This window comes from Rhinoraja longicauda, chromosome 9 (genome assembly GCF_053455715.1).
Source record: "Rhinoraja longicauda isolate Sanriku21f chromosome 9, sRhiLon1.1, whole genome shotgun sequence".
Taxonomy (NCBI): domain Eukaryota; kingdom Metazoa; phylum Chordata; class Chondrichthyes; order Rajiformes; family Arhynchobatidae; genus Rhinoraja; species Rhinoraja longicauda.
In genome coordinates this window covers 10341589-10368333 of record NC_135961.1, presented here as the reverse complement: position 1 = coordinate 10368333, position 26745 = coordinate 10341589, and the positions used below count along the sequence as shown (strand labels likewise).

The 26745-nt window shown below is 43.1% G+C and overlaps 1 protein-coding gene across 3 annotated transcripts in view; it reads left to right on the top strand.

The window, feature by feature from the left end:
• The window catches only part of ccdc85a (coiled-coil domain containing 85A), a 395213-nt gene that overhangs the window by 158998 nt on the left and 209470 nt on the right, over positions 1-26745 (top strand). For all 3 annotated transcript variants that reach the window (XM_078404773.1, XM_078404772.1, XM_078404771.1), the window contains exon 2: positions 25416-25492. In XM_078404773.1, coding sequence (XP_078260899.1) covers positions 25416-25492 — 77 coding nt within the window. The remainder of the gene's footprint in view (positions 1-25415; positions 25493-26745) is intronic.

The following is a 26745-nucleotide window of genomic DNA, read 5'->3' as shown; positions in this document are numbered from 1 at the left end:
ACCCACGCAGGTCACGGGGAGAACGTACAAACTCCGTACAGACGGCGCCCGTATTCAGCAACTCTACCGCTGCGCCACCACAGCAGCTCTACCGCTGCCCATGTAGGAAGGAACTGCAGATGCTGGTTTACACCAAAGATAGACACAAAATGCTGGAGTAACACAGCAGGACTGGCAACATCTATCTGGAGAATTTGATTATCTTCTATTATTGTCTGATTGTCATCTACAGTATTTTGGGTTTCTCGTCCTTCCGTCTGTCTGCCCATTGATTATTGTGTCATGGAATCAATTCTGTAATTCAAATAAGTCTACATGAGCCATTTGACTTCTGTTGCACATTTTCTGTATATAGTGCCTGACTCTCAGCATTTCCTTAATCTCCCCAGAGCATTTCACAAGGACCTTGCCAATCCTTCATCACAGGATGGCTGTAACACTCTCCACTCTCACAATGCCTCCTGTTTGAGATCATTTCTCTTGCCCTATGATTTGTGCCTCACCTTTTGGCTTCTTTTCCTCCATATGGCCTTCGAAGATTAGCCATGTCCGCTAATTGCAAACTTCCGCAATCTCAGCTGGTGGTTAATCCTATACGTAAGTGGAAATACCACCGACCAACGGTTCAGGGAATGCTCAGATTTTTTGTCTAACAACTGGTACGGGTTGAACACCGATTTTCCGGTACCTTTGGATCCGTAGCCTTTCCGGATTATCCATTTTACCGGGCCAACAAAGATCACGTGATAATGAATTGACAGTGCACCCCTGGCCCGCTAATGACTCCCTTCCCGTGTCTCTAAAGCACCATGGTCATAACTAAAACAAATGTAAAATGTAAACTGAATGTGAATGGAATGACCTGCCGACCCATCCCTGGCTCCCACCGTCTCCCTTGGCATTTAGAGCCCCGACTTGCAAGCTCCACCACAAATCTGCACCCCAATCCAAAGGACCTCACATCCTTCCTTCAGTGCCCACACTATTTGTTCCCTTCAACAATAAGACCTCAACATTTGAGCTCTTTCATCGGCCTAGCTGGACACAAAGCAATCTCATTACACCCAGAGTATGATAGTGGAGATTGCACCCACTTTGCAGGCGTCTTCAGCCAACTGTTTCCTTTGGTCACTGCTTTAACAAGCACAATCCGGCGATCTCAAAGCGCTGACAGCATCAGATTAAAATGTTCTTTCAAGTTCTTCGTTTTTCCCTGCTGTCAATTGATTCATTCCCGGAATGGCGGGACTGTCATATGTTGAAAGACTGGAGCGGCTGGGCTTGTATACACTGGAATTTAGAAGGGTGAGAGGGGATCTTATTGGAACATATAAGATTATTAAGGGATTGGACACGTTAGAGGCAGGAAACATGTTCCCAATGTTGGGGGAGTCCAGAACCAGGGGCCACAGTTTAAGAATAAGGGGTAGGTCATTTAGAACGGAGATGAGAAAAAACTTTTTCAGTCAGAGAGTTGTAAATCTGTGGAATTCACTGCCTCAGAAGGCAGTGGAGGCCAATTCTCTGAATGCATTCAAGAGAGAGCTAGATAGAGCTCTTAAGGATAGCGGAGTCAGATGGTATGGGAAGGCAGGAACGGGGTACTGATTGAGAATGATCAGCCATGATCACATTGAATGGCGGTGCTGGCTCGCAGGGCCGAATGGCCTCCTCCTGCACCTATTGTCTATTGTCTATTGTCTGATTGGGTTTTGGATGTTAAGTCAATCAAGGCAAGGAGGCAAAGAAGTTGATGTGATGGTCTACCAACCTATTGTGCTTTGCATGTGTGGGTTTGAATCCTATCCTCATCTTGGGCTGGTTGTTCTGCCATTGTGACTTTTAGCAAAACAGAATGGTCTAGCACTGGATAGTGTTGCAGAACAGGGAGACTTGTGAATACAGGTGTTTGGTTTCTTGAAAGTAGCGAGTCATGGGATGTGTGGTGAGGAAGGCGTTTGGCACATTTGCCTTCATGGGAAAGGATATTGAGTATAAAAGTTGGGATAGACAATAGACAATAGGTGCAGGAGGAGGCCATTCGGCCCTTCAAGCCAGCACTGCCATTCAATGTGATCATGGCTGATCATTCTCAATCAATGATGTAGCTGTAGAAATTGTTGGTGATACCACACATGGAGTGCCATGTGCATTCCTGGCCACCCACTATATGTGCAGATCAGGTCTTGTGGCTTTGAGTTCACCAGGGTGTTACCTGGGCTAGCGGGCAGGAGTTATAGTGAGATATTGGATAGGCTGGGACCTTTTCCTTTGGATCGAAGGAAGCTGACGGGTGACCTTATTGAGGTGTACAAGATCATGAGAGGCATGGATAAAGTGACCACTCGCGGTGTTTCACGCAGGGCTGAGGATTATAAAATAGAGGGCGTAGGCTTAAGGTGGGAGTAAAGCAGCCAACATAATCAACGACTTGTCCAACACTTCTTCCTGCTCCTATTCAGCAGAAGGTACAGAAGCTTGAAAGCGTGTGCCTCTAGATTCAGGAACAGCTTCTTCCCCTCTGTTGTCAGGCTTTTGAACAGTCCTTCCATAAGTGAGGGTACTATCCGAGGACATTGGACTTTGTCTATGGAACTGATGCATTACAATGCTGAGAGCAATATCCATAGAAACATAGAGAATAGGTGCAGGAGGAGGCCATTCGGCCCTTCGAGCCTGTACGCACCGCCATTCAATATGATCATGGCTGATCATCCAGCTCAGTAACCTGTACCTGCCTTCTCTCCAAACCCCCTGATCCCTTTAGCAAAATGGGCCACATCTAACTCCCTCTTAAATATAGCCAATGAACTGGCCTCAACTACCTTCTGTGGCAGAGAATTCCACAGACTCACCACTCTCTGTGTGAAGAAATGTTTTCTCATCTCGGTCCTAAAAGACTTCCCCCTTATCCTTAAGCTGTGACCCCTGGTTCTGGACTCCCCCAACATCGGGAGCAATCTTCCCGCATCTAGCCTCTCCAACCCCTTAAGAATTTTATATGTTTCTATAAGATCCCCCCTCAGTCTTCTAAATTCCAGCGAGTACAAGCCTAGTCTATCCAGTCTTTCTTCATATGAAAGTCCCGCCATCCCAGGGATCAATCTAGTGAACCTTCTCTGTACTCCCTCTAAGGCTAGAATGTCTTTCCTCGGATTAGGAGACCAAAACTGCACACCTCGGTACAGGTGACAATACTAAATCCAAATCTACACCTAAACTCCACATCAATCCTTGAAGTTTCTTGTCACCCATACCGAGGCATAGTGAAAAGCTTTATCTTGCAAGTTATCAAATCAGATTAGATAATACTACACATACATACAAGCGACAGACTCAAGTACAATAGATAGAGCAAAGCAGAAGACACAGTTTGTATGCTTCAAAAAGATCTCCTCTCATTCTTCCAAATTCAGGAGAGATTAGGCCAAGTCTGCACAATATTTCCATATTTGACAAACCTAGGAAATAATCTGGTGAACCTTTGCTGCACCACCTCTATAGAAATCCTTCCTTGTGTTGGGAAACTAGACCAATTTACAATAGTCCAGATGCCATCTCATCGGGACAGTATATAACTATAATAGACATCTCCACACCTACACATACAATAAAGACTAACACCTTTTAACTTCCTAATTGCTGCAGAAGCAACATAATATGTTGCTATATTAATATTAATATTAATATTAATATTAATAATATTCCTCTAATATATGCAAAATGACACTTGGGTTCGCTTGAACACCAATAGCTTACAGTTTGGATAATCTGCCTGAACCAAATAGCAGAGCAGACCTGAAGGGCTGAATAATTTACTTCTGATTTTATATTCTATTTTAAAATATTATTTCCCACCATTTAAAAAAATGTTCCACCGTTAATTTTTCTACCAGAGTGGATGATATCACATTTTTCCACCCATGTCGTTGCTCATTCATTTGGTCCGTGTATCTCTTGAAGCATCACAGTGTCCTCCTCCAAACCCATAATACCAACCAGCTTTATACCAATAGCAGATGTCAATAGGTTACACTCCATCATTTCGACTGCCGTGGAGACACAAAAAGAGTCTACACAATGTATTTTTGCTTGCTCGGTCTCTTTCAGTACGTCCACGGTTTTAATGCAGTTTTCTTCTAATCGGATCTGTCTCTGCAACATGTTTGTAGAAAGCAGCATCCCACCCGGCATCTGCTCATGCACGAGAGCAATCTGCTGATGTGCAGCGTCTCCCTGTTCATGAAGACCAGTGAGCTGATCATGGGCAGCAATCTGCTCACTAGTGGCATCTGTCGATAAGCAATGATCCGCTCATGAGAGGCATCTGTCTGCTCAGTGAGGACATAAAGCTGTTCACAGATGATTTATTACCCTTCCTTTACTGCTCCGTCATTTCTGTACATCCAAGATCAAAGACCTCCAGATGGATCAGGATAAAACTGCATTGAAGCAAAAAAAGGCTGAGTGTGGCCTCCATTGCATTTGACATCAGCTTGTCATGTCCACTATACCTCACAATGGCTCATGATCCTCAAATCCAACCTGCTCATCCCCCTATATTAGTTCCTGAGAAGTCAGGCACAATGATGCATTGTGCCACTCTTCAATCATCATGCTCTTTCCCGTGATCCCATCAACTGTTCCTGCATGTTTTAATCATGTTTTTGGGAGGAAGCAACGAGGGGTTACTTCTGATATCCCAGTGAGTTAGAAGAGGAGGTAGATGCCACAACAAAAATATTTTAAGATGGTACAGTACCACAGATGTTTATTAGTGTGAGTATGGTAAATCAAATCAAAGGTGTAGAAATCATAATTAAACATTGTAGGTAAGTTTACGTGGTAGGTGTGTATAGTCCTTGCTCTTTAAATTATTTGAGATTCTGTGGCAATTTTGGCAATAAGGAGGAGGATGGTTACTTTCAGCCTGGTGGAACAGTGAACTCATGAAGGCTCTTCCCCCAAGTAAGTCACGTCTCTTCTCATCTCCTGTTGGCTTTCTCAACATGTCGGAGACGGAAAATGTTGAGGTTTGACCTGTGCATGTGTCAAGATCGAGAATCATATGCTCCGGGAATAGAACCATGAAATTCTTACTTGCTACAGCTTTGCAGGTGCGTTCATGTTACAACACAACAAATAAATGTACAATGAACAATGGTACAATAAATTATGCAATAAATTGTGTGTGTGTGCAGGGAAGGAGGTAATGAATAGAGCAATGTTTGAGTTATGAAAACTGTGAGAGTGGTATGCATCTGGGCAAATGTATAAGGGAGCAGTCTGTGTAATTGTGTACAGCTTGAGTCCAGCTTCCTTGGGGAGTGCGCCTTTAATAGTTGATGCTCTTCTCTTAATGATACAGAGTAAATCTTTGGCAGCTGTGTACAATTGAGCCAAAACCCATTAAGAGCCTCATTTCAGATCATCTTTCAATGTGTAACTCACCCTAATACTTATTCCAATTTTTTAAACCAAGCTTTACAGGTTTTTGAGTGGGCTCAATTTTGGACTAATTGTAAAGTGCAGTAATTTTTTCGCACACCAAGAACAGGTGCAAACCAATACGAGCATATATTTCTTATTTAGAGAAATGTATTTTGTTAAGTGGTTATTTGTGAAATTCTTTATATATTATCAATTATAGTTGTGGAAGAATCAAAATCTTTTATGTGTTACCTTTTAATTTGGGGAAGATAACCTTGATATACGTTTAAGAAAATAACTGCAGATGCTGGTACAAATCGAAGGTATTTATTTCACAAAATGCTGGAGTAACTCAGCAGGTCAGGCAGCATCTCAGGAGAAAAGGAATGGGTGACGTTTCGGGTCGAGACCCTTCTTCAGACATAGAAACATAGAAACATAGAAAATACGTGCAGGAGGAGGCCATTCGGCCCTTCGAGCCTGCACCGCCATTCAATATGATCATGGCTGATCATCCAGCTCAGTAACCTGTACCTGCCTTCTCTCCATACCCCCTGATCCCTTTAGCCACAAGGGCCACATCTAACTCCCTCTTAAATACAGCCAATGAACTGGCCTCAACTACCTTCTGTGGCAGAGAATTCCACAGATTCACCACTCTGTGTGAAAAAAAAAGTTCTCATCTCGGTCCTAAAAGTCTTCCCCCTTATCCTTAAGCTGTGACCCCTGGTTCTGGACTTCCCCAACATCGGGAACAATCTTCCCGCATCTAGCCTCTCCAACCCCTTAAGAATTTTATATGTTTCTATAAGATCCCCCCTCAGTCTTCTAAATTCCAGCGAGTATAAGCCTAGTCTATCCAGTCTTTCTTCATATGAAAGTCCTGCCATCCCAGGGATCAATCTGGTGAACCTTCTCTGTACTCCCTCTAAGGCTAGAATGTCAGACTGATATAAGTTTACAGTACTGAAGGAAGTTTACTTTAGATGGTGAAGAACGTTCAAAATAGCAATTGGGTTTGGAGTGTAGCGTGCAAATACGTAGACTTGAAAGAAAATCATTCTTATTGCACAGAACAAAATAAGTTTTGCTTCAGGCTGTTTGAGCACAGGTTGTTACACAGATTAAGCTTTGGATTCCCATGCTAGTACCAACCAGAGAGTGTTGTCTGATATGCTGTGCAGCTATTATTTGCCTTCTGTTGTTCACAATGCTTGGTCCACAGGGTGCAGGGTGACTTGGACAGGTTGTGTGAGTGGGCGGATGCATGGCAGATGCAGTTTAATGTGGATGTGCGAGGTTATCCACTTTAGTGGTAAGAATAGGAAGGCAGATTATTATCTGAATGGTGTCAAGTTAGGAAAAGGGGACGTACAACGAGATCTGGGTGTCTTAGTGCATCAGTCACTGAAAGGAAGCATGCAGGTACAGCAGGCAGTGAAGAAAGCCAATGGAATGTTGGCCTTCATAACAAGAGGAGTTGAGTATAGGAGCAAAGAGGTCCTTCTGCAGTTGTACAGGGCCCTAGTGAGACCACACCTGGAGTACTGTGTGCAGTTTTGGTCTCCAAATTTGAGGAAGGATATTCTTGCTATTGAGGGCGTACAGCGTAGGTTTACTAGGTCAATTCTCGAAATGGCGGGACTGTCATATGTTGAAAGACTGGAGCGACTAGGCTTGTATACACTGGAATTTAGAAAATGAGAGGGGATCTTATCGAAACATATAAGATTATTAAGGGGTTGGACACATTAGAGGCAGGAAACATGTTCCCAATGTTGGGGGAGTCCAGAACCAGGGGCCACAGTTTAAGAATAAGGAGTAGGCCATTTAGAACGGAGATGAGGAAAAACATTTTCAGTCAGAGAGTTGTGAATCTGTGGAATTCTCTGCTTCAGAAGGCAGTGGAGGCCAATTCTCTGAATGCTTTCAAGAGAGAGCTAGATAGAGCTCTTAAGGATAGCGGAGTCAGGGGGTATGGGGAGAAGGCAGGAACGGGGTACTGATTGAGAATGATCAGCCATGATCACATTGAATGGTGGTGCTGGCTTGAAGAGCCAAATGGCCTCCTCCTGCACCTATTGTCTATTGGTATTCAGTATAGAATTTGGACTGTTGTGTTACAATTGTACAAGACGTTGGTGAGGTCACATTTGGAGTATTGTGTTTGGTTTTGTTCACCCTGCTACAGGAAGGATGTTGTTAAGCTGGAAAGAATGCAAAGAAGATTTACAAGGATGTTACGAGGTCTTGGCTAAGCTGCAGGGAGATGTTGGACAGGCTAAAACTATATTCCTTGGAGCGCAGGAAGATGGGGAGATTGAATACACCCTTTCACCCAGGTTAGGGGAATCAAAAACCAGAGGACATAGGTTTAATGTGAGAGGGGAAAATTTAATAGGAACCTGAGGGGCAACTTTTTCATACAGAACATGGTGGGTACATGGAACAAGCTGCCAGGGGAAGAGATTGAGGCAGACAGCGTATCAATGTTAAAAATACATTTGGACAGGTACATGCAAAGGAATGGTTTAGAGGGATATGGGCAAAACACAGGCATGTGGTGTAGATAGTGCATCTTGGTTGGCATGGGCAAGTTGGATAGAAGATCCTATTTCCATGCTGTTTGGCTCGATGACTCTATACTAGATATTAAAAGGAAATACTTGAAGTTTTGTGGAGAGAGAAACAAAGTTAATATTTGACTTTTCATGAGAGTTAAGATCAAAACGAACCTAATATAAAATCTGAAAACAATCTATAGCCTAAGGCTGCACGAGTGTAGAACCAGACTTCTAACTTCCTCTTGGTTTGTAGAGTCAATGTGCTGCAGCCTGCAGAGTGTGTGCCAACATTTCCTTTCCTTTGCGGAGAACTTTAGAGGACCTTGCCTTGATGAAAGATATCAGTGAACTGACAGCACGACTTTGGTCTATGCACAAGAAAGTAGAGACAGGAAGAGTCCACGAGCCCTCAGGCCTGCAACGCCAATCACTGCGATCTAGTTTCAGCATCATCTCCGCCATTTCCACTAAACTCTCAATCCCCCGAACGTTCAAAAATATTTCTACCCTCTTTGTAAATACCTCTAGTAATCTAGCCATGACAAACCCCTGGGGCAGAGGATTCCAAAGATTCACCACAATCTGAGAAATATTCCTACTCATCTCAGGTTTAAATGAGCACCAATAATCTTTTAACCTTCACCCCCTTCTCACATTATTCTCCCACTAAAAAACATCTATCATCACACACTCTGCCCCACTGGGGATGCTTTGAGAATGATCTTAGGATATTGTATATTTTAATAAGACTACCCCTCATTCTTTTAAACTTCAAAGAATACAAATCCAACTTCTTCAGTCACTTCTGACAGGACAACTGTCTCAGCTCATCATTGTTACCCCTTCCCACACCAACCTTTCAATCCTTGGCCTCTTCTATTGTCAGATTCTTCACTAGTTACGTCACTGATTGCAGTAAGTGGGAACTGTCTAATGATATTCTTATTTCAAGTGATATATAAAATACAATCTACACAACATCCAGTGATGTTTCCTTAATGGAAAAGTGAGCAAAAAACAAACTGCCCACGTTTGGCTCATGTCCTTCTAATCCTTTCCTATTCCAATGTCTTGTGTTATTCTGCCTGCTCAACTACTACTTATGGCAGCTCAGTCCAAATAGCCACCACCCTTTCAGTAAAAAAGCTTGTCCCTCGGGTTCCTATTAAATATCCACTCACCTAAAACCTATGCCCTCTAGTTCTTAATTCCCCTATCCTGGGAAAAAAAACCATGTGCATTCACCCTATCTGTTCCCATCATGATTTTATGCACCTCAGTAAGATCACCCCTCAACCTCCTGCACGCCAAGGAATATAGTCCTAGCCTGCCCAATTTCTCCCCATAGTTCAGGCCCTAAATCCTGGTAACATCCTCCTGAGTCCTCTCTGCACTCTTTCCAGATTAATGGCATCTTTCCCATTGCAGGATGATCAAAACTGAACACGATGTTCCAAGGTAGATACAAAATGCTGGAGTAACTCAGCGGGACAGGCAGCATCTCTGGAGAGAAGGAATGGGTAACATTTCGGTTCGAGACCCTTCATCAGAGAATGGACCCTTCTTCAGAGAAGGGTCTTGACCCGAAATGTCACCCACTCCTTCTCCCCAGAGATGCTGCCTGTCCCCACTGAGTTACTCCAGCATTTTGGGGATCTACCTTTGATTTAAACCAGCATCTGCAGTTCTTTCCTACACAATGTTCCGTGTGGCCTCACCAATGTCCGCACAGCTGGCACCTAACGTTTCAACTCCCATACTCATTCCCCTGCCTGATGAAGTTCAGAGTGCCAAAAGCTGCTTCACCACCCTATCTGTGACACCACTTTCAAGTAACTGTGTAACTGAATAAATAAGAGTCAATAAATAGGAATCTAAGGTAGGAATCTAACCTAGGTGTCATTGTTATCCATATATTTCAGGAATGAGTTTGGGCCAGGGAGATGGCATCTGCAATGGACCTGTTGTGACAGTAGATGAAATGCAGTGGATCTAGACTGTCTGGGAGGCTGGAGTTGATGTGCACCATGACCAGCCTCTCTCATCGGCCTCCTATCAAAAGTTAATAAAGCACACTACCTATTTCTCTTGGTCATCCGGATGATCGTGGACTTCTTAAAGCTGCTGAGAACCATTGATTAGTGTAAGGAGAGGCTGAAGATGTCCATGAATACTCTTGCCAGTTGGTCTACGCAGGTTCTGAGGGCCTGTACTCTCCGGGCCTGTACTCTCTGTGTGATCACTCCCAGGAAGGCCGATCTGTTGTGTACCTGAGGGTGTTGGGGCTGGTGACATCTTTACATTGACCACCTGTTCAAAGTGAGCATAGAAAATATTAAGCTCTTGAGAAAGGATGCATTTTTGACAGAGATACTGCTCCACTTTGTTTTGCAGCTAGTTATTTCCATGCAAGCCTTGCCACAATTGTTGTGTCTACATGGTAATTCTAGTGGGAAACTTTACCATTTAAAAATATTTGATAGACTTATGTACATTCATTGACTTGATTGCTTTGGGAGGATATAATTAATATTCAGTGCATGGCCTCGTGCCCTTCCTGTTTTGAACATTGTTTGCAAGATTGCTTTATGATATTCTCTCTTACAAAGTTGATTTAGTATGGATACTTCTTGTGAGATGGTGTGTTGGGTGATTTCAGAGAGAAATGCCTAGTTCCTGAATGTCTGCCATGTTAAGAGAGTTCTGATAAGTTCAACATGGCAGCTCCATGTTGAAAGGTTTATTTGTGATGGAATTGTCTCCCACACATAGTGTTGGTCCTTGCTTGCCCATGAATCCCCATCCGCTGGTCTGTGTTCATATTAGAGTGTAGTGATGCAATGCAGACTAACTGATGGATCTGCAGACCACCAATATTTTCCTGTACACTTTAATTCAATATCAATAACAATGTGTGCAATGATCACCAACTGGGACCCGCTGAGTTACTCCAGCATTTTGTGACCCATTCCTTCGCTCCAGAGTTCATATCATATATATACAGCCGGAAACAGGCCTTTTCGGCCCTCCAAGTCCGTGCCGCCCAGTGATCCCCGTACATTAACACTATCCTACACCCACTAGGGACAATTTTTACATTTACCCAGCCAATTAACCTACATACCTGTACGTCTTTGGAGTGTGGGAGGAAACCGAAGATCTCGGAGAAAACCCACGCAGGTCACGGGGAGAACGTACAAACTCCTTACAGTGCAGCACCCGTAGTCAGGATCGAACCTGTGTCTCCGGCGCTGCATTCGCTGTAAAGCAGCAACTCTACCGCTGCGCTACCGTGCCGCCCAGCATCTGCAGTTTTTATTTTTCCTAAACAACTTGAACCTGGGCATCATTAATATATGCTCTCTATTCAAATAGATATTTATTTTCTGTTTGAAGTCTGGAAATATTTTAAATAGAAACCAAATTAAAGAGTCTTCTAGCATGCTTTGAAAAGATGTAAAATTAAGCAACAAAAAAATACTTTGATTTATTCATTACCTTGAATTAAAATCATGCTGGAACTATGAGAAACAAAACCCTGCAATTACCAGAAGACTGAAATAAATCTGAAGTAATTCAGATCTCCAGTAATTGTTATGTTTGGTACCTTACAGTTCCAGCATTATTTTAATTTCTCTCTCTGTCCTTGCATCCTTCTATTTGCATCCTCTCCAGAAACATCAGCTGCAATTAGCACCCTCTCACTACAGGCACCACCGCCATTTCCCTCCTCCAATTCCTGTGTCTCTCCAGAGTCCCTCACAGCCAAAGCCAAAGATACTAGAGGAACAAGATAGACTACTCGACCCAAAAAACTGTAGTACGTCATGGCGCCATTTTAGTAGGCGGAAACTTGCAGAAACATTTAAAAAGAAAAATAACTAAAATCTGTGAATTGATAGATGAGATATCATCATCATCATATCATATATATACAGCCGGAAACAGGCCTTTTCGGCCCTCCAAGTCCGTGCCGCCCAGTGATCCCCGCACATTAACACTATCCTACACTGCCTAGGGACAATTTTTACATTTACCCAGCCAATTAACCTACATACCTGTACGTCTTTGGAGTGTGGGAGGAAACCGAAGATCATATTCTGCATTTTAATGGTATCATCACACATACTGTTCCCCCAAAACTGCGAGAGGCATAGCGAACGGCGGGTTTTGCCTACTAAAATGGCTCCTTTGCGTACTACACTTCAGTATACGCGATTTCAACGGAGTGGTCCAAGAGAGAGCTGGATAGAGCTTTTAAGGATAGTGGAGTCAGGGGGTATGGGGAGAAGGCAGGAACGGGGTACATTGAGAATGATCAGCCATGATCACATTGAATGGCGGTGCTGCCTCGAAGGGCCGAATGGCCTCCTCCTGCACCTATTGTCTATTGTTCCTCTAGTATCTTTGTCCAAAGCCTCCCCACTTTGTCTAATTTCCTTGTTCTGAAAAATAGTCTTTGGCAACAGTTTTGTTTCTTTCCTCTCTGACATTTCCTAACTTCAGTATTTCCAGTGTTTTTATTTGTTTTTTTTCTTCCAATTTCTAGTACCTGAGGATTTTTGATGGGCCCTTGAATTCCATGACTTGAGCCAGCTGCATTCTGGGAACCACCAAACCATGTGTGTAGGGAGGAACTGCAGATGCTTGTTTAAACCGAAGATAGACACAAAACACTGGAGTAACTCAGTGGGTGAGGCATCTTTTCTGGAGAAAAGGAATAGGTGACATTTTAGGTCGAGTCGTTTCATTCTGAAGAACGGTTTCGACTTGAAGCTACATCTATTCCTTTCCTCAAGAGATGCTGCCTGTCCCGCTGAGATACTCCAGCTATTTGTCTCTACCACCAAACCATAGATGGTCTCACCCTTGTCATATGGAGTGCTCATATACACTGAGATTTAGAAATTCTGTCTGAAGAAGTGTCCCGACCTAAAACGTCACCTATCCATGTTCTCCAAGGATGCTGCCTGACCTACCCAGCTACTCCAGCACGTTGTGCCCTATTGTGCACTGAGATTTAATTCACTTAATCATCTAGATCTTCTAACTTTTATATGCAATTTATTTATCATATTTTCATTATTTTTCTTCTGGTGTAAAGCTGATTTATTTCCTTAATGTTTCATGCCGATGTTCATAAAATGTTATTGGTTTCTGTATTCAATCATTTAATATAGAAAACCATTCATTATGTTTGATAAAAATACAACTTTTCATATCCTTGACAAATGTCCAGTGCTTTGGTTTAATACAAGTTCTGAAACCTAAAACAGCCTGTTTATTAAAATGGTTCTGAATGTAAAATAGCACATTCAAAATTCCTATGAATTTTTCAAACTAAAATTAATTGTGAATTAATAAAATTAATTTTGCAAAGATTAGTAATTTTTTAAAATTTAGTTAAACTGGTATATCTATCAGATATTGTAACTTAATTAATGAGCATGAAATGGGACTTATTTAATGGGAAAAAATCTGGAAATAATTTCATCATAAACTGTGGTAGTGCGCTGGATTTCTAATGGTTTGCATTAGCTGGCAGAATGCAGCAGGATAGATTTCTTGCTTGTTCAACTACTCTCTGTTTTCATGGTCACTTTTTAATTAATGCTTTCTCCAACATGTGGTATTCATTATTTGCTGCTTTTAATAGGAGCTATACCAAAAATGGCAGTTACTGCCATGAAATTTGCAGCCATACCCACGCAGGACGAATTTCAGGATTAATTGAATGGGTGCAGCCATGAATCGAAAATGACATGAAGTCAAGCTTTGATTTGTATATTGATTTGTAGCTCACAGGTCCCATGCAATACCATTACCAGTTTAAGCAGACAACATGATCATTAAGCTGTACGGAGCACCTAGTAAAACAATTGGCAGGCAATGAATATGAGAGATATGCTTTGCCATGTCATGATAGTAATAAATCACTTTTTCACATCTAGTCCCCAAGGCCAATACAGAACTTGATTATTTACCTGAACAATTATGCTTTTTGGTAAGAAATTTAATATGACAGCATTTATTTATAAAAAGATGTTTTGGCAAAAATTTGGTTTTGCTGCTAACATTTTGAGTTAATGGATATATTTTAATAAGGCATTGGCAATAGTGGCTGAGTGGGGATCTGAGAAAGTTTCTCTTCCCATGTCCCACTTCAGTACTGCCACTTCTGCTTCACTGCTCATTTTATTTTGTGTCTGGATTCATCCCACATTCGGGCTGAGTGACTGCAGGAGACATATATTTCTATTTCCACTGGGTAGGTAGCTACTTCTTTCTAATGCCAAACATGTTTTTAAGTGACATATTTAAATGATAGCAATGGTCATGATATTCTTTGGCTCACATTCCAAGTGTTCACATCTGGATTGCAGATAATGATGACTTCTCTATAGTTGTCTATAGGCAGAGGACTTGCATGTGGCCTTTTTGTGAAGGTGTGCAGGACGTACATAACCTATAAGGAAGGAACCTATAAGGAAAGAACTGCATATGCTGGTTTAAACTGAAGATTGACACAAAATGCAGGACAGGCAGCAACTCTGGAGAGAAGGAATGGGTGACGTTTTGGGTCGAGACCTTTCTTCAAACTGATATCAGGGGAGAGGGAAAACAGAGGGAAAACAGAACAGAAGGGATGGATATCAAGGAAAATGTAGAATGGATAATTGATAGCTGGGAGAAAGTAATAAAGCAAACAGAGATAAAATGTAGTTGGAGGCAGTCAGACTGGCCAGAGAACTGGGAAGGGGGAGGGATGGAGAGAGAGGGAAAGCAAGGGTTACTTGAAGTTCGAGAAGTCAATGTTCATATCATTGGGGTTTAAGCTGCCCAAGCGAAATGTAAAGTGCTGTTCCTCCAATTTGATACATAACCTATAAGTTATTTTTGGATAGTTATTAAATATACCCCTTGGCTTCTCACTGGTGGAAAGACAGTTCAGATGGGTATATGCCACTTCTGTGAGAAAACCTGATAACTGCTATGTTGATGGCAGGGATTGCTCGGACCACAGTCCTCAAGTTGTTTATGAGTCTCACAACACATTAAGCAAAGGCATTTATCCTTTCAGATGAACCCTTATTCTAACCTAAGATAGACACAAACAGCTGGAATAACTCAGCGAGTCAGAGAGCATCTCTGGAGAAAAGAAATAGGTGACGTTTTGGGTCGAGACTCTTCTTCAGACTGAGAGTCAGGGGAAAGGGAAAAGTATTCTAACCTATAACAAAACATTCTAACCTGATGCACATTCATTTGTTTGACCTACTATTTGCCACAACTAAATCTTGAAAGCATATTAGGAGCTAGATCCCCAATCTTCTGGAATGTTAGCCCCTGGCTGTGAATTTGATGAAAAATAAACATGCCTATTTCTTTCCAAGTATTTCCAAGATAGGATGATGACTTCCTTCTGCTTGGACATGCCTCGGAATTGAGGCTGATTTGCTTCTTGTATGTATTTTCAGCTTTAATAAAGCTACCATACGAAGTTCGTATGGTAACTATGGACTTTTCCATAGATGGGGCAATTGGTGGCTGATGGGTGAGGTGGTAGAGTCCTTCCACCACAGCTACCGTGCTGCTGTGGGCTCCCTATGCATGGCCTTGAGGTACTCAATACTGTGCGGCACGGTGGCGCAGCGGTAGAGTTGCTGCCTTACAGCGAGTGCAGCGCCAGAGACTCGGGTTCGATCCTGACTACGGGCGCCATCTGTACGGAGTTTGTACGTTCTCCCCGTGACCTGCGTGGGTTTTCTCCGAGATCTTCGGTTTCCTCCCACACTCCAAAGACGTACAGGTATGTAGGTTAATTGACTGGGTAAATGTGTAGGATAGTGTTAATGTGCGGGGATCGCTGTGCGGCGCGGACTCGGTGGGCCGAAGGGCCTGTTTCCGCGCTGTATCTCTAAATCTAAAAAAATCTTTTAAAAATCCCGCTTGCTTTTTCTTCATTTTGAGTAGCCATGAGTCTGAGATTCTCAGGAGTCGGTAGGGATATAGCAATTGAGCTCATCCATGAATCTGTTCCTCTGGCCAACTGGTATTGTCTTCACAAAGCAGAACTTGGAATAGAGTTCAAAAACAAAGTGCTGGAGGAACTCAGCAGGCCAGGTAGAATCCATGGAAGAAAATGGACAGACATTGTTATGGACCAAGACCCTTTTTTCAAACTGAGTGGTACAAAATAACCTTGATTTCTCCCTGGAATAAAATGGACATTGCTGGGAAAGTCTCACAAATTGAACTTATAATCAAGAATTTTATTCCACTTTTAGGATTTCATGCTAATTTTCAATATCTTCAATATTTTCCCTTGTGATAACCTTACATCAGTCTCTTTAAGAAAATAAAATAAATATTGGTTACCAACGACATTCTTATCCTGTAATGAATAAATAAACAGAAAAACAAAAAAACTTGGCAATTGATTTGCATTTTAAACTGAGTGGTTAGTAGCTCAAAATAGGTTGAATTTTGAGATTTTTGAGGGGGAACTAAGAAAATAGATGGTAATAGCCCTGTAGGCAGCGTTTATATTTTTCAGTATTTTCTGTTTTAAATCACTGCGGTTAAGACGGTTAGATGGTTTTGGTAAAACCTGCATAGTGGGCTAATTCAGATGGTTAATGAACAATGGATCCAAGGTTTGTTGGAAAACTGGATTCAAAATTAACTTGTGTAGGAAGGAACTGGAATTGCTGGTTTGGACCGAAGATAGACACAAAATGCTGGAGTAACTCAGCGGGACAGGCAGCATATCTGGAGAGAAGGAATGGATGACGTTTCAGGTTGAGGCCCTTTAATTAACTTGGTGGTTGGAGGCATAGGGTAGTGTGGATAAGGGTTTATCTGACTGGAAATCTGTATCCAGTGCAGTACATAATAATAATCAGTGCTGGAGCCTTTGCTGTTTGTACTAAATGTAAATGACTTGGATAAGAATGTAGATGGTCTGATCAGTTAGCTTGCAGATAACGCAAACATTTGTGGAATTGACCATAGCGAAAAAGGTCACCTGATACAGCAGGATATAGAACAAATGGAAAGTTGGGTGAAGATGGAATTTAATCCAGACAAGTGTGAACTTCATTCACTTTGGAACTCAAATTCTGGTACAACATTGGATAGAATACATTTAGTGTATTGGGTACAGTTCTGGTTGACATTTGTCTCTCAGGAGGATGCAGTTGCAATAGAGAGAATGTAAAAAAGATTCCTGATGAATCTCAGATGATCCCTGGAATGGAGAGCTGCAGTTATAAAGAGATTAGATTATCTGGGTGTAATTTCTCTAGAAAGTAGGAGGCTAAGCGGTAACCTCATGAAAGTTTATAAGGTTAAAGGGGAACTAGACAGAGCAAGGAAGACTAGACCAAGAGTTCAGAGATTTGAAGTGAGATGGGGGAAAATTTAAAGGAAATTTGAGGATTGGAATTTGAGAGGGTGGTGGCTATCTGGAGTGAACTGCCAGAGGAGGATGAAGAGACAGATACAATTGCAATGTTTAACAGGCCTTAGGGTAACCCACTTGGATAAGCAAGGTGCAGAGGCATTGTAGAGGTGTGTAAAGCTGTAGGACAGTACAATGGCGCAGCGGCAGAGTTGCTGCCTTACCGCACCAGAGACCCGGGTTTAATCCTGCCTATGGGTGGTGTCTGTAAGGAGTTTGTATATTCTCCCTATGATGGCGTTGGGTTTCTCCGGGTGCTCCAGTTTCCTCCCACACTCCAAAGACGTACAGGTGTGTGGGTTAATTGGCTTTGGTAAAATTGTTAAAAAATGTGATCGCTGGCCGGCGCCGACTTGGTGGACCGAAGGGCCTGTTTCTGCCCTTTATCTCCCAACTCTAAAGACTGAAGGAATATGGGTCAAATGCAGGTAAATAATATTAGGTTAACATCACATTCAGCATGTACGATTCGAGAGTTCTACTTACTCTAGATAAGTATTTCTGAATCTTAAAATTGTTGGGAATCTTGATGGCAAAATAAATATGCAAAAACAGTGACTTTTAGTAGATTGAGGTGAAATAACTTGTCTTATAACTTGTTTTATAGTTGTTCCTAGTTTAATATTCTGAGACTGTCATCCAAACTCTAAGTTTATTTATTGATATCTGGATTCAATTAAAGTAATGCTCACACATCTTTCCCTTCGCTGCCATGCCTCAAATGCCTTAAGATATCATTGTTAATAATCACCAACACTGGACAATCTCAGCAACAATGTATTCAGTCTGTAGATTTTTGTTTCTTCGTAGGTTAGTGAATTTCCCCAATCCTTGACAGTCTGTTCAACCATGGCCTTGTCACCCACTGTTACTGTCAACAGAAATAACTTCAGAACTCAGTACAAGCTCTATCAGGAGAAAGAAAAACACAATTTAACACTGTCTTACTAAAGCCTTTAGAAAAATTTAAACTGCTGAGGCTGAGTTTTTACAGTAAAAGCTTATGTTATCACTTGCTAGTATAAATTCACTTGAGTTTTTTCGCAGTGATTAGAACTACATTGCCTAAAGGTGTCAAAGTTAGTGTTCAGTTCCCAAGCTCCTTATGTGAAACATTGGGCCAAAAGTACTTTTTTTTTTGTCGAGGTCTTTTGAATGATTAAAAAGGTTTACAACTTGGAACATTTTCGCAGGAATTGAGTGAAAGCAGTGGGTGGAATTTGTTATGCATCACGCGCTGTTTTTTTACTCTGTGTGATAAACATATAGAATGCTTTGACATGTAGTCACACAGATGAAAACACCAATTTACACCAATCCGAAACTAAAGCCATTTTATTTTCCCCACATACCCCTCAACTCCCCAAGGATTCCTGCAACCACCTGCACAAGACAGGCAATTTACAGTCGCCAATTAATCTGTCAACCTTATTCATCACTGGGAAGTGAAAAGAAACCGGAGCATCCAGGGAAAACCCATGGGGTCACATGGAGAACATAAAACTCCACAACGGCAGCATCTGAGTACAGGATCAAACCCGGCCTTTGCAGCTGTATTCATCTTTGTGCGTCTGTATTCAGTTAAGAGGGAGTGCGGTTTCGAGAAGGACACAATTCATAGGCTGAATAGTTTGCTCTCTTCCTTGATTTGCATTACTTTTCATCTCTGTGGACTTTAATAATTGTGCATTGCTCGACAAAGTCTGAGAGGAGATGCAAAGAACACAAATCCACCATCCGGCAGTCTCTCTGTCTTTTTTTAGTTTTTGTCTATTGTCATCGTTTAAATGTACGTTTTGATCTATTTTTAACTCTGTTTATGTGGGGGGTGGTGGGGGGGTGGGGGAAACCTTTTTTCCAATCTCCTCCTCAACGGAGATGCGACCTTTACCGTGGAGTCGGCGGCCTCCAGCTGGGATCGACCTTGAAGACTCCGGTCGCAGGGCCTGGACTTACCATCTCGGAGGCTTCGGCCGTGGGCCCTGCAGACCGCAACATCTGGAGTTCGCAGGTCCCTGGCTGGCGACCGGCTTTCGGGAGCTCCAGTCGTAGCAGCTTCGACCGCCCCGAAGCGCGAGGTTTGATTGACCCGCTCGCAGGCCCTTCATCGCCCTGTGTGGCCTGGCCGCGGCACTTTCCATCACCCGGTGGGGGCTCAGGACCTTCATCGGCCTGCTCGGCTCGGCCCTGGGACTTTCCATCGCCCGGTGGGTGCTTCAAAAGTCGGGAGCCTCGATCGCCTCGTGGCACCACGGGAGAAGAATGAGGAGGAGATAAGACTTTTCTTTGCCTTCCATCACAGTAAGGGTGTGCCTGGAGCAACCACTGTGATGGCTGTTTGTGTTAAAATTGTAACTGTGTGTCTTGTGTTCTTTATTGTCTACTGCCGGACCCTGACGTGAGAGGACGCTGGCGCTATTTGTTCGCCGCTTCTCCGTCAGGACAGTTCGTCTGTTTGTTTTTATGTCTTGACCGTTTTGTAAAGCGTCTTTGAGCACTTGGAAAAGCGCTATATAAAATAAATGTTTATTATTATTATTATTATTATCCTTTCTTTTAGTTCTTATTAATAACTCAAAATAGGTGCCTCAATTTACAAGACCGAATGGGACTGATGGGATTGTTCTGAGAGCTGGCCTGGACTCGAGGGGCAGCATTTTGTTGCCTATTGTTTAGTTTAGTTTAGAGATACAGTTCGGAAACAGGCCCTTTGGGTCACTGGGTCCGCGCCGACCAGCGATCCCAGCACCAGAGATTTCCATTGGGAAGGGCGTACACGCCACTGGAGATAAATGGGTCTACTGTGGAAAGGGTGAGCAGCTTTAAATACCTGGGAGTCCACATCAAAGAGGATCTGACATGGACAACACACATTGCCGCACTGGTGGGTAAGGCAAGGCAGCGCCTTTATCACCTCAGACAGCTGAGGAAAGTCAGAGTGTCTCTGAGGATCCTTCAATGCTTCTACTCTGGGGCTGTAGAGAGCATCCTGTCTGGCAACATTACAGTCTGGTTTGGGAACAGCTCTGCCCAGGACAGGAAGGCCCTGCAGAGAGTAGTGCGTTCGGCTGAACGCACCATGGGAACTACACTCGCCCCCCTGCAGGACCTATACATCAGGAGGTGCAGATCCAGAGCAAGCAAGATTATGGGGGACCCCTGCCACCCCAGCAATGGACTATTCCAGCTGCTACGGTCAGGCAAATGCCTCCGCTGTCATGCTGTAAAAACGGAGAGGATGAGACGGAGTTTCTTCCCACAGGCCATCAGGACTGTTAACTATTATATCTCCAGGGACTAAATTCTTTTCTGTATTAATGTTAATTTTTATGCTGTAATTGTAATTTTGTGCACAATCCGCAGGCGTTGCCACTTTCATTTCACTGCACATCTTGTATGTGTATGTGACAAATAAACTTGACTTGACTTGACATTAACACTACCCTACACACCCACTAGGGAGAATTTTTACATTTGCCAAGCCAATTAACCTACAAACCTGTACGTCTTTGAAGTGTTGGAGGAATCTGAAGATCTCTGAGAAAACCCACAAAGGTCACAGGGAGAATGTACAAACAGACAGCACCTGCAGTCGGGATAGGACCCCAGTCTCTGGCACTGCAAGCGCTGACAGGCAGCAACTCTACCGCTGCGCCACCATGCCGCCAGTTCTGAGATTTCCATTGGGAAGGTGAAATAAGGAAGTTTGGGCTAGCAATTACAATTTCCTACTGTTGCCTGGTTTCACCCTAGTAACAAATTAGGTGCTCATTATGTTTAAATTTAAAGCACCTTTCTTTGACTGGCATATTGTCTGAATTTATTACTTCAGAAAGAAGGCCTTGGAATATTTGTAATGCAGAATAAAAGTGAGAGGATGGTACCAGAAGGTATATTTGTTCCTTAGTTGTGAAGCAGTGTTTAGGTATCATATGAGTAAAGGTTGTGTTTCATTTACTTTTCATCCATTAACTAACTGGAAGTTGGAAAAATATGTGTTAAGGATAGCGCGAAGCAATGGGTGTGAGTGAAAATAAAGAACAAATATGAAGGGCTGGAGCAACCCAAACCTAGGCTGCCAGGTCTTGTTGCTGGTATTTCCTTTTCCCAGGTGGGGAGCAACCACACTAAAGCATGTTGACAAGTTGAATTGTGAAGGATTTAGTCAGCAAACTCATCACTCACGTAAGTCACTGAATCCATGTTATCAACCGCACAGCTTGCAGATTCCACACATATCTAATAGTCAAGGGACATTTAAATACTATTCATGTTGATATAAATAATTTGTTAAAAGTCGTCAATTGTTTTTAAATGTTTTAGAGAAAATATGCTCGGCCTCGGGCGGTCACGGTGGTGCTGCCTTACTGCGAATCCTAACCACGGGTGCTGCCTGTACGGAGTTTGTACGTTCTCCCTGTGACCTGCGTGGGTTTTCTCCGAGATCTTCGATTTCCTCCCACACTCCAAAGACGTACAGGTTTGTAGGTTAATTGGCTTGGTAAATGTAAAATTGTCCCTAGTGGGTGTGTAGGGTAGTGTTAATGTGCGGGGATTGCTGGTCGGCGCGGACCCGGTGGGATGAGGGGCCTGTTTCCGCACTGTATCTCTGTATCTCTAAACTAAACTCTGAGGTAAAGCTAATGGGATTTATGTAAAGTGCACCTTGGCTCTGTGCAGTGAGTCGCTCTTCTGTTGCTGCCTCTGGGCTCAATGCTGGCACATGAGCAGCTGATAGCAGGCAATTCCCTTTGGAATTATCAGCTGTTAGTCAGCATTATTCCATCACCAACCATTCACAGAACAGTTTTAACCTTTCGCTGAAGTGTTGCAATTTGTTTGCATCACAGGGCTGCTCGACAGTACAGCCATGGTTTTATTTTAACTACTTCCAAATTCCAAATGAACTGATGTATTCCAGCAATTTATTCTGGATTTGTTTCAATGTAATTCTTTACACATGAATAGCTGCTCAGAAGCCCAAAATACTGCAATGCTGGAGTCTGGAGCAAAAATAAATGAATGGAAGCCCTCAGGAGGTCAAGAGCCAAAGGGTGTTCGACGTTTCAGGTCAAGATCCTGCGTCAGCTATCGGCAATAGTTGATATTCTGCTTGATCTGCCTTTACTTGATTTATTCTTGTATCCTACTGTGTTGTAACTAATTTAAACCTGTATAGTCCTGAAAGATAACACATCCAAAATTCTTTGCACAGCAAATATGACTTTCTATTAAGCAGGGTGATACAGCAATTGACTGAAAATAAATTACTCTCTTCCTATGAAGGTCAATGTTTTGTGGAATTAATGCAATTCTGCTCAGGTGCGAGCAAAGAATTTGAGACATCTACATATTTCCGAAGTGCTTTTTTTACGTGAGCATTATAAGAAATTGATAAAGTCCCATTTGGAGAAATTGAAAGAAATTCAGCTAGAGTGTTGTTTTCAGAAGCCATCTTGCAGGAGGAAGGCAAGGTCGGAAAATTAAGGGAAGAGTCAAGTCAAGTTTATTTGTCACATACGCATAAATGTGCAGTGAAATGAAAGATTACCCACAGTCCAACAATAAGAGCAATAAAAATAAGCAATAACACACACAATCAAACAAAAAGAAACATCCATCACAGTGAGTCTCCTCCAGAGCATGGAGCTTGGCCTTCAGTGGATCAGGGATGAACAAACTCGCAGTTGGAGAAGCACAGACAATGCAAATGTCTCAAAGATGAAAGTGATTGCAGCAGCAGGGACGAACAAAGCAATAGAAGGATTTGAAAACCCCTTCTGGAATAAGCATGAATGTGTTTTCTGTTTGAAATCGCTACTTCCTTTCCTTGAATGTGATGGGGTGGTGTTGCCCTACGCATAGATTCTGAAAGTCCGATTCAGTGTTATAATGAGAACGGATCAGACTTCTATGCTGATTGCTGTTCACTTTTTGTTTGAACAACTGAAGTGGCTCTTCAGGGACAGTTGCTTCCCAGCTGTTATCAGGCAACTGAATCATCCTACCACAACCTGAGAGCAGTGCAGAACTGCTATCTACCTCTTTGATGACCGTCGGACTATCCTTGATCGGACTTTGCTGGCTTTACCTTGCACTCAATGTTATTCCCTTATCATGTGTCTTTACACTGTAAATGGATCACTTGTAATCATGTATTCACTTTCTGCTGATTGGTTCGCACGCAACAAAAGCTTTTCACTGTACCTCAGTACACGTGACAATAAACTAAACTGAACTTCTTATAGTTTTAAACTGAACAACCTGTGACCTTTCCAAAGTATCCATTCACAAAATTCTGGAGTAACTCAGCAGGTCAGGCAGCATCTCAGGAGAGAAGGAACGGGCGACGTTTCAGGTCCCGAAACGACGCCCATTCCTTCTCTCCTGAGATGCTGCCTGACCTGCTGAGTTACTCCAGCATTTTGTGAATAAATACCTTCGATTTGTACCAGCATCTGCAGTTATTTTCTTACACTTTCCGAAGTATCCGAACACTATACAAGATCCTTTCCCAAGTTTCCTAGTTTTTACTATCTTTTGAATTTTCCAGTTTTGTGAATTGTCAAAAGTCACAGAGGAATCGGAGAAAAAGGATAGTTAATGTTAGAAAATAGATCTGTCTGTCTCTGTGACTGTCTGTTGGTCTGTCTCTCTTTCTCTCTCCCTCAGAAACACTTTGGCACACAGACACACACACGCACGCACATACGCAGATGCAAATGCAGACACACACACGTGCAGACGCAGTGCAGACGCACGCGCACGCACACGCCACACACGCTCTTCTCCCCTCGTGTGTTGTATGTTTAAAGGGCCATTGGCTTTCTCATAGTATCTTGGAAAATTAAATTTTGGTCAATGTCTGGCTTCATGAACCTCTAGCTGCCTTTATCGTAGAGCTCTCCAGCCCCATAAATATTGATGAAGTTTGTCAGACTTAATGGATATATGGCTACAGTTCATGGCTTTAGAGTTGCAAAATGTTAAAAAATCTACATTGTCCCTGATCTTTGTAACTGGAGTAAACCCTCGTTTTTCTACTGACCTCTTTATAATGGATTTTGGTTGAGCGAACCTAGGCTTCTTGATCCACAGGGAAGGCTTTTAGCATTGACAAGACATTGAAATTGACAAGCAAATGCTTTGATTGGCACTTTGCCCGTTACACATCAGTTTAGTGTTTTGTCACGTGTACCGAGGTACAGTGAAAAGCTTTTGTTGCGCTTAACCCTATTAAACAATAAAACAAAAAGCCTTCAGCAATTTAAGCTTGCAGTAACAAAAATATATTTCTAGCTGTTAAAACGAAATTTGTACACTCAGCAGGTTAGTGTCTTTGGAAAGAGAAATGGAGTTAACGTTTAAGGTCGATGTCCTTTCACTCTCGACTCCGGGTGTGCAGTTGGTCATGGAAATCTCAGTTAGAGGTTCCCTCACCCATTGCCTCAATGGCCCAGACCTCCCGTTTTGCTCTGAATGCGGGGATCAGCGGAAGGGGCAGTGGTTATTGCCGTTCCCCAGCTGCGCTGGACAAGGTGGTGTTGAGCGGCCATCTTGGGCCGATCTACTCCTTGTGGTGAGGGAGGTCCCACTGGGCTCTCAGTGACGGCGCTCCAGCATTCTGACCCAGCTCCCGGGCAGTGATGTCAATGGGGGAAAAACCCTTACTCAGTTACACCAGACATTCACGTCAATAACGGACACCATTCCCACTAAGGTCCGTTATAATGAAGGTTTGCTGTGTGATATTCTGAGCAGGCATTACTTACATTGAGTTAAACCTGTTTGAATATTGATGTGAACTCCAGCGACGCCAGATGTCTTGGTTATGATCAGATGTTTATTAATGCTGTGTGATCTTGGAATTTAGTGTTTTTGGAAGATGCTGAAAAGAAGTGGTCGTCTCCTGAGGACTGCTCTGGATTAATGAAATGTGACTGTTTACTTTGTTTCAGAGCCAGTGCTTACCTATGTCAAACAGCTGGAGACTAGAGTGAAGCAGCTCGAGGAAGAAAACCGAATGTCACCCCAGGTGAGCCTTGTCTTAGTTCATTGCAGCCTGTAAAGTCTAATGCTTTCAGCTCTACTTCTTCTTCTTCGAGAGAGAGAGAGTCTGTGGAAATGGTGTTATATTTTAACCACTGCTTAGTTTAGGTATATTTACCAAAACTACCACAATTTAGTGGTTTAGAATTATTGTAGTGCTTTATACACCCTGGAGTAAGTTTGTCGTTTGACTACGTTGCAGGAACACCTTGAAGCACCGTCTTTGTGTTGTTTTCATTCGTTATTCTAGGCTCCTTGTCATAGTAGATCTCTGCTTTGAAATGAATTCCAGAAGCCTATTGTGCAAGTCGTTGAAGCCCTCAGTCCGCATAGGAGTGTGCAAGCTACAACTATTTTTTCGACTGTGGTCCCCTAAATTTGCACATTCTCGCTCTGGAATCTGAGCAATTAAAGAAAATATGTTTTTCACAGTTTATCACATTCTGCAGCCAATCGTGTCAAGTGCGATTGCAATTTACTATTGTGACTTCAGAAATTGAGCAATCAATTCGCGCACAATCTCGAGGTAAAGACCACATAATATGTTTTGATGATACTGAATGGCAGAAAATTGTTTAGTTTAGAGATACTGCACGGAAACAGACCCTTTGGCCCACTGAGTCTGTGCCGACCAGCGATCCCCGCACACTCACACTATCCCACACACACTAGGGACAATTTACAAATTTTACCAAGCCATTTAACCTACAAACCTGTACGTCTTTGGAGTGTGGGAGATCCCGGAGAAAACCCACATGGTCACGGGGAGAACGTACAAACTCCGTACCGACAGCATCCGCAGTCAGGATCGGACCTGGGTTTCTGGCGCTGTAAGGCAGCAACTCTACTGCTGCGCCACCGTGCTACCCGTGCCGTCAATCGGGCGGGTCCTGCCCCTGCCAGCTATCTTGGGGAGCCCCCCCCCCCCACCCCACCATCATTGGCCGCCACTCCTGTCACTCAGGCGGGTCCTGCCCCCGGCTGCCATCTTGGGCACCCCCCCTCATTGGCCACCACTCCTGTCACTCGGGCAGGTCCTGCCCCGGCGGCCATCTTGGGCACTCCCTCCTCATTGGCTGCCACTCCCATCACTCGGGCAGTTCCTGGCCCCAAAGGCCATCTTGGGCACCCCGCCCCCTCATTGGTCGCCACTCCCGTCACTCGGGCGGGTCCCATTGTGACGTTGAAAGTGGCTGATGAGTAGGGCAAGCGGAAAAGGGATTTTTTAAAGTTTAAAAA